Consider the following 9,541-nt stretch of genomic DNA (forward strand, 5'->3'; position numbering starts at 1 on the left):
TACCAATGAAGTCAGGCAAGTACCGTTCTCCTGACAACCGCCAAACCCAGACTCGTCCATCGGATTGCCAGACAGAAAATCGTGATTTGTCACCCCAATGAACACATCTCCATTGCTCTAGATTCCAGTGGCGGCAGTGCTTTACACCACTGCATCTGACACTTTGCATTGCACTTGGTGATGTAAGGCTTGGAAGCAACTGCTCGGCCATGGAAACCCATTCCATGAAGCTCTCTACGCACTGTTCCTGTGTGAATCTGAAGGACACATGAAGTTTGGAGGTCTGTATCTATTGGCTCTGCAGAAAGTTAATGACTTCTGTGCACTGTGAGCCTCAGCATGTGCTGACCCCGCTCTGTAATTTTACATGCTGTTGTTCCCAATTGCTTCCACTTTGTTATAAAAATACCACTAACAGATGACCATGGAATATTCTCTTATATACTCTTTTTGTGAATTGTAATACATTGTTAACCGGTGTTTAGAAGATGCTGAATGCTGGTAGTGTTTTTACTGCATTGCAGGTTCATGCCGTGGTTGGGAGGGGGCAGAAGTCTGTCGTCACAGAAACTATACTTTATTATATGAATAATATTGACCAACAGAGGAAATGCGACTGTCTGATCATCATACTCGCCTTTATTAGCATGTACCTAGGGGTTAATGTAAAAATGTCATTCACACATCATACATTTACATCAAGGCAACACCAAAACACCAAACCAAACAACCTGCATCACTCCAAGTTGAAGTCTATTACGCTGAGCACCTTCAAAGTCTGCAGTAAAGATGTTTTTCTCTAAGAAAACATAGAAACTCTCTGTACATTAACAATGAAGTACAAAAAAGTTATAATACTGGCTCAGCTAGAACAATTGTCATGCCCATGCATACACAACCTATTCCACACACTCAGTCTAAATAGAAAAAATACCTCTGCGAGTTCACAACATGAACATGTACATACATAATACTTGTCGTCAGCTTCATAATCATAAAGCATTCAATCTGAAATCAATACAATACAATATTAAATAAAGCCTATACAGTACAGCATCACTTGGTAAACACCTTGAAATAGGATTGGTGCAATCTTTAATTAATATGTATTTAAAAATACATAAAGTGCAGGCTCGGCCAACAGCACAGTTATAGGAGGAGTTGTATTTGTGCTACACATACTTCTGGAGGATTTTATAGATGGTGAACCAACAGTTTATCTAAAGCAACACCAATCTAAGACAGAGAGAGAGAGAGAGTTTCGGTCTCTTTCAGCATGCCAAATGTGCAGATTACACACCTAAACACAGGAGTAAATGATAACGCTCTCTTTGCAGGCACAGTCAGTAGTCGTCGTCTTCTTCCTCATCTTCTAGCACCATATCAAGATCATCATCTGCATCATCGTCATCGTCCTCTTCCTCCTCGTCTTCTTCCATGTCATAGTCTGTTTGAGCACCCAATACTAGTTTGGTCTGGTTGATCTCGGTCTCATCATCCAGGTTGACTTCCACCTGTGCACAACAAATGCAAATGTAATAAAACTTCATTTTTTTAAAGAAAAAGATCTGAAAGATATAAAGATCCTCATTTTTTAAATATTAGTTCACCTGTACTGCCACTCAGCTTGCATTTATTTACAGTAAAAAAACAGCAATATTACAATTTAAAATAAATGTTTTCTGTTATAGTATATTTTAAAATGTAATTTATTCCTGTGATGGCAAAGCGGAATAATCAGCATCATTACTCCAGTCAGTGTCACATGATCCTTCAGAAATCATTCTAACATGCCAATTTGGTGCTTAAAAAACATTTCTTATGTTTATAAATTCGAAACAACAGTATTTATTTGGAACAGAAAACTTTTGTAACATTATAAATGTCTGTATCGATAATGATAAAGCAAGTTTGAATATACTTCACCACGTCCCAGCAAACACAGAACGTTCCCCTAATGTTAATATTTGGTTCCCATTTTGGTTTTTTGAACCATAACGTTTTAGGAAAATTCTTTTAAGGTTTTATCTTTTGCAACCATAAAATAATGTTCCCAGAATAATACAGGGAAATAACTTATACAGAATGTTCTCTATCAGTTATTTTTAGGTTATTATTTTGCAACAATAAAACAACGTTCCCAGAACGATGCAAAGTGGTTATTTATATTTAATAACCATGTTAAATGACCTTCCAATTAAAACGTTGCAGATGTTTTTGTGTAATGACCTATACAAAGCTCTGAAATTAGTTTAATACAGCATTTATGTTGAAATGAGATCAATCAAAAATGCTATAATGATCAGATAAATCCAACTTTATAGCTAAAATATTAAGTCAGTGTTAAGCATAGTGTGAAAAGCACAGAATTCATAAATTCATAGGTTGATTACTGTGTTCATTTGATCTGCATGCGCTTCTCCAGCACGTACTTTCTCCGTACGTATGTCTTCCACATAAAGCTGTGCACTAGCATATATTTCATATTTTAAAATGTATTCATAATTTTAAAAACCATAGATTATGTTAAAGTCATTGTTATTTGGTACTGAAGAAATGTAAAATCTGGCTACCCCTTGAAATATAGTAAACATTACATATTAATGGACAAATTTATGGTTGATGTGCTCTGATTATTTTTATTAATTGTAACAAGATGGTTGTATAATAATGATTAAAGGCGTCCATACAACTTATACTATACTGGGAGTTTATGATTACTGACGTACAGCGGGTTAATGATATCGGAGTAAAGAGGTTAGACGAACGTATCGGGAACGTTAGAATAACATCAGAGGAACATAAAAATGTTCTACAAAACAAAATCTAACGTTCTATTTCTGTTAAGAAAACTTTCCTGGTTAACCAAAAACAAACCGTAAAAAATTATAATCTGGGAAACAAAAACTAATGTTCTGGGAGTGTTTTATAAGAAAACAAAAATTGTTAGCTGGGGTTGTGAGGGTTAAGGTCCTTTCACACTGGACACGATTTTGACGCGCAAATAATTTGTGCAATGGTTTTATTTTTTGATCAGCTGTTTGTGTAATGAGTGCTTCCACACCGAACGCGAATGTGCTTTTACTTTTTTCGCTTTAATGTCGTTTTTTTGTTTACTCTCGCAGCGATAGAAAAGGCTTAAACCAATCACATACAAGGAAACAAAGGTCACGAAATGTCCAGTTGATGTCATTAGCTATTCAATCAACATTAACATTTTGCATTGCATTTCTCATGAGATTACAGCTGTAGTTGTAGTTTCAGCTGCAGCTGTATTTGCCCACTGTAGCCTACAGACAACGATAACATTAACCTTTTGAGTTAAAACTCATTGATTTTGTTTGTGTCCGCGACTATGGAAAGTGAATGTGTTTCCGTCAGTATGACTGTGGCACTTAAAAGTTTACATTGTGACTCAACTGGAAACATAGCTGGAAACACAGCTGCTCCGGATCGATTGGTTCCTGAAGTGTGTGTTTGTCTCATCAGGTGCGGTGCTACTGTCTCTCGAGGAGCTCCTCAAATTATCCCACGGACATTTGAAAGTAAGTGCGGAACCGGCCATGATAAAGTTTAGCTCCTGTACAAGAATGGCATACTCCCCTTCAGACTCTCTGTTCTTTTAAGACTGGGCGCACTCAAAACCTTCTTTTCTCAGCTGTCGCCGCAAATGTTTTGGAATGTTGGAGCTCTGAAACATCACAGACGTCGCAAATTCGTGTCGCAGCTGATGTGAATGGTTTTGACGCAAACTATTCACACACGAAATATCTGTTTTTCCGCTTCGCTTTTTCGTTACGCGTCCGGTGTGAAAGGGCCTTTACTCTTATGATGCTTTTTTGTCCATTATGGAGCTTTGCAGTATAAATCACCATTCACTTTCGTTGCATAAAAAACAACAACTTGCACATTCACGAAAGAACAAAAAAAAACATTATCGTAAATCCTGCGAAGTTTTTTTTATTTTCTTTTTTTTTAAAATATATGTACATTTATAACACTAAGTTGACACTAAGTTGACACTTGCCATGTTTGGTTCGATTAAAACGAACCCTGGTGCGATTGCTCGGTTAGTGCGGTTCATTTGAACACATGTGAACGCTGCCATCAGAACCCTCGTGCGCACCAAACAAGCGGACCGAGACCGCTAAAAAGATGGGTCTCGGTCCGCTTTCAAACGAACTCTGGTGCGGTTCGATTGATATATGAACGCAACACGGACCAAAGACATGTAAACAAACCAAAAACAGGACGTGATGTCACAAGATGTGACGCTACAAGTCAGCTGATTTGATGACGCAGAAAGATCGGTGTATCCAAAATGAGTAGAGGGCAAACGTGGAGCAACGAGGAGATAAAGTGCCTCATCAACTGCCGTCTCTTTGCAGCAGATCTTCGTTTCTGCATACAACGGAGGAAATCCTGGTGCTGTTTTGAATGTTTTGAACATTTGATGAGCTCTTAGTGAGTTCTCAGCTAAAAATAAAACCATATGTACACGCATAAAACGATCGCGTTTAATTCAGCACACAGCATTGTTTTGAATGTTCGGTAAGCAAACTCCGTCGCAAAATATACGTCATAAAAGCCGACCAATCAGGTTGTGACCGTATCCCTATGCCTTTGGTTCGGTTACTTTAGGTTCGCTGTTAAAAATGCCAGTGTGAACGCTAAGCGGACCAGGACTATATGTTTTGTTTTTGTTTTTTTTGGTCCGGACCAAACAAACCGAACTTCAAGTGTGAACGCACCCTAATACTTTGTATTATATTACTTTTGCATCAAACTACAAAAAACAAGTTACCACTGCTGTGATGGTGTTTCTAATACAGCGTCTATGGGAGTGATGGTAAAAATTAACATCTCTCTCTCTTTTCACTGCGGTTATCAATCTCACTCTATTTTTTCCCTCTTTTTGAAAGTTGTGAAATCACTATTGCAGAGTTTTTCTTTTACTATCTGAGCAAATGGGGACATGAAAATTATATTTAATGTATACTCTCATTCACCTCCCAACTATGACGACTTCCGCTCTGAGAAACCCGGAAATGTGAAAAGGGTCTATAGCTTAAAACAACATTGGGGGAACAATATCATTTTTATATTATAAATTATTCTTATTTTGAGTGCACGACTCCGTAAAGTAAATCCACAGTGTTTAGAATAGTGGAAGAACAATATGTTGTTGTTTTTTTTAAATGTCTGAATATGTGGTGTTGTTCTCTTGTTTATTTACCTCAGGGACAGGGGCTTCATTTGGGCTTTCTTCAGACTGAGCACTGATCATTGATTTTAGGGTCCCCTCCTCAAACTGATGAACATAAACAAAGACAATCAGTTTTATGCTCAAAGATCACAATACAATATTTACATAGGTTTGTTCTTACCTTAAGTCTGTTGAGCTGATCTTGCAGCATGACTTTTATTTTCAGAAGAGTCTCCTCTTCCTTCTTGAGCTCCTGAAGACGACTCAGCATAGTGGACGAGTGTTTCTACAGCATTACTGCACACAAAAGTACAATAAGAAAAAGCATTTCATTGCTCAATTACAGAGCATGGCATGTTGCAGAAACAAACATCTATTGCACTATATCAACAATTAACAATGTTGAAATTAATTGCACAGCCTGCAAGATCAAATCGTAGATGGAATTTGTAATCGTGCATGCTGTTTGGTTTAGGAGTACATCATGTTCCTGATCTCTGGTGGTTTACAGGCTGCTGTTGCTTTTCTCTGGGAATTACGCTGTCATGCCATTAGTTTTCGTGCAAAATATTATTCAGACCTTTAACAGACATAACATCTAAATGTCCGATGTAAAAGTGTCCGAACACATCTTAGAATAATGTACAGTATACAGTCACCTCATGTAGCAAGAATGCTAGCGGAAATAAACACAGTTATAAGCTATTTATTTCTTTAAGCCTCATTCAGTTCTTTTTTTAGCCTCGTAAACCAAACGACGTGACTTACTTTATTGGTTCAACAGACTCTGTAGAACATGCATGATTTCGATTATATTGTTTATTTATTTTCTTCCCAACTCCACAGTTGTAGCATTCTGAAGAACATGTCACGCGCACTTTCAGCACGCATGCGCATAAAGCACGTGAAGCCTGAGCAGCCAGTAGTGTCTGCAGGTCTGACCAGAGTCCTGGTTAAAGTTAGCTTCTAATTTATGCAATATAAATATTTATGTAATATAGGCTATATAAAAAAACATATAGGCCTATAATAATATAGTATAATATATAGGCCTACAATATATAACAAATATAATATAAATAAACATATAGGCCTATAGGCTAATATAGTATAATATATAGGCCTACAATATATAAAAAATATAATATAAATAAACATACATAATAATTGTCGGTGCATAATTATAATTGGGCTACAATAATTATTACATTTTATATTAAGTTTAATAAAAATAAATACTATAATAAAAAAATGTAATCTAGAAACGATATATATATACACACACACACACACACACACACACACACACACACACACACACACACACACACACACACACACACACACACACACACACACACACACACACACACACACACACACACACACACACACACACACACACACACACACACACACACACACACACACACACACACACACACACACACACACACACACACACACACACACACACACACACACACACACACACACACACACACACACACACATATATCGTTTCTATTTTTTTATTATAGTTAATAAAAATACTTTTTATTATTTTATATATGTATTACTAATGAGTTAATTTTATCTTTTACAATTTATAAAATTTTATTATTATATTTTTAAATTATTATTATATATTATTTATAATTAAATAATTTATAATTCATTTAATTATAAATATATTTTGTTAATACAGTTTTTCTCGATTGTTTACACATTTTCTGAAAGCATGCCTCATACTCTCAGAACTCTACACACAAATAAAAAAACACACACACAATGGGCAAAACCCCTCAATTCTCCTGCAAAATGATGTTATTTCTTCTCAAAAGTGTATTTTGCTTTCAAATGACACACACAAACCATCATATGAATGGACATTTATAAGAACCAGTTGAACACTAATGTGCTCAATGTAAAACACTATGATGAATGGAAAACACTTCTTCTCCATTCATCATAATGACATAGATCTTTTTTTGGTTCAGAGTTACACTTACTACATACATAAGTGTGTTGTAAAATATTTGAGAATATTGTTTTTATACTCAGAACACACAAATACACGGAAACAAATATATATTATTTTCCCCACAAAAACAATGTACACAGTGTACATCCCAACCAACACAACGTTACACATACAGTAGTCTACATACAAAACAAAACAACAGAAGAATTGACTGTGTACAGTTAAAGTAAAAAAACAACAACAATGCTGCTCCAAAACAGAAGAGCTAATCTGTTGCCCTTTAATGCTAAAGCTCTGTTTGCTGACTGTAAAAGTGTGTGACCGGTGTTTGCCAATGTGATGATGAGTCAGTGTGCATATTTGAATGCTCATGTGAAAACGAGAGATTTTCTGCATGAAAATTGTGCCAAATGCAGAGAATTGTGTGTAGTGTTTTGAAAAAAGTGTGTTTTAGACCTGCAATTTGAGTGTACAGCAGGAATTGTGCTTGTAGTTGCACAATTGGTTCAGGGGGTTGGTTGAGTGACATGTTGTGGTCATTATGTCTCAAGTACCAGTATTTGTGTGTAAACAATTGAGAAAAACTGTAATTGTTTAGGCTACATAAAACAAAATGGCAAATATACATGATAATGTCGGTAATGCAATTATAGTTTGCAAACTTTACTCATCTAGTTATAATAATTACCCTTTTATATTTAGTAATACTTTTATATTTGTTTTTGTTTTTTTATATATAATTGTTGTAAACATTTAAATAATTGTATATGTTTACAATTCGTTAAATTTATCTTTTTTAAATAGCACTCAATCACACCTCATCCTTTACTGAGATTAATCAGCATATCAAATATAACGCATGTTATGACACTTCACGGAGCGCACTAGTGACGCCATGTGGTCAGTTTGAGGACAGGCGCGTTACCATAAAAGATGGAATGTTTGGAGAGACATGATCAAAGTCCACATAATATGAAACAGTAGGCTATTCATGTTTTTCATATTCATTCTTTTAATTAATATGTATATGTAGAGAGAGAGAGAGAGAGAGCGAGCTAGTAAACAGAGAGCATATGGTATACATTTACATCTGTCCCCTACCTGCTGTGCTGTCCTCACCTGCATATGGAGATGTTTGAACTGGCAGGTGTCAACTTTACAGCACCAGGAAGCCTAATGCATTGCAAATGCAATGTGCGTTTCGAGTCCAGCTCACAAAACACACACTCTGCTTTTCAGATGATTTGCACCACATTAAACATTCTGAGCTGATATTATCCTATCATTGTCTCCATTTGAGTCAATGGTACCATTAGAGGGCATTGTTCTTTTATTCAACTGCCTGATCTAATAAAACCTTCAGTGTCAGCTTGAAAGCAATGGATGCTCAGAAGGGCATCCAAGATTATTTCTTGGGAACATTATTTATTAGGACCGTTTTATGTATCACACACAAACCGTATTATGCACTGTCCTTATGCATGTTTTGCATTAGATGACTGGAATTACTTACGAGACATAAAAGGAAACCTTGTGTGATATACACACAGACTCAAAGTCTCCGTGCTACCTTTTTGGGAGATTTAAGCTACTTGCAGGTACCACCTCAACACATCAACCTGTTCAGATGGAGCTTGCACGTGCCCAAACAATTCCCAACGAGGGGACATAAAGGAAAACACTCATTTAAAGAAAGCTCACATAAATCACAGATGGAACTCATTGATGTGAAGAACATCTAAAAGCTCTCTTAATCAGTCCCTCAAAATGTTAGGAGAGCCCATTAGGTTCTTTTATAGGATTCCTTGACTAAACCCATCCAGATGTCTACACTGATACACAGCATGTGAGCACCACTGGACAGTATAGAGAATATATATATACATTCATACACACACACACACACACACACACACACACACACACACACACACACACACACACACACACACACACACACACACACACACACACACACACACACACACACACACACACACACACACACACACACACACACACACACACACACACATATATATGTTATGCCTGATCGGTGTATGGTCACACATACATACACACACATATATATATATATATATATATATATATATACATATGTGTGTGTGTGTGTGTGACCATACACCGATCAGGCATAACATTATGACCGGTGAAGGTGAACACTGATTATTTCTTCATCACGGCACCTGTTAGTGGGTGGGATATTAGGCAGCAAGCGTAAGGATTTTGACAAGGGCCAAATTGTGATGGCTAGACGACGCTAGATGAGTCAGAGCATCTCCAAAACTGCAGCTCTTGTGGGGTGTTCCCAGTCTGCAGTGGTCAGTATC

The 9,541-nt window shown here is 36.6% G+C and overlaps 1 protein-coding gene across 1 annotated transcript; it reads right to left on the reverse strand.

The window, feature by feature from the left end:
• Positions 1-619: 619 nt before the first annotated feature.
• snapc5 (small nuclear RNA activating complex, polypeptide 5) lies at positions 620-6,103 on the reverse strand. The gene is made up of 4 exons (XM_079825112.1): positions 5,975-6,103; positions 5,388-5,503; positions 5,237-5,311; positions 620-1,514 (listed from the first exon to the last, which is right to left on the reverse strand). Exons 2-4 carry the CDS (start codon positions 5,475-5,477, stop codon positions 1,344-1,346), a joined length of 336 nt encoding a protein of 111 aa, XP_079681238.1. The 5' UTR covers positions 5,478-5,503; positions 5,975-6,103; the 3' UTR covers positions 620-1,343.
• Between the last annotated feature and the right edge of the window lie 3,438 nt (positions 6,104-9,541).

This window comes from Gobio gobio, assembly GCF_949357685.1.
Source record: "Gobio gobio genome assembly, chromosome: 9".
Taxonomy (NCBI): domain Eukaryota; kingdom Metazoa; phylum Chordata; class Actinopteri; order Cypriniformes; family Gobionidae; genus Gobio; species Gobio gobio.

What these genes read in the sequence shown, in the direction of transcription:
- snapc5 (XM_079825112.1), bottom strand. Translation starts at nt 5,477, where the DNA reads ATGCTGAGTCGTCTTCAGGAGCTCAAGAAGGAAGAGGAGACTCTTCTG. An exon ending in ATCAGCTCAACAGACTTAAG is followed by an intron (nt 5,312 to 5,387) that starts GTAAGAACAAAC and finishes TATGTTCATCAG; the next exon opens with TTTGAGGAGGGGACCCTAAA. An exon ending in ATGAAGCCCCTGTCCCTGAG is followed by an intron (nt 1,515 to 5,236) that starts GTAAATAAACAA and finishes TGTTGTGCACAG; the next exon opens with GTGGAAGTCAACCTGGATGA.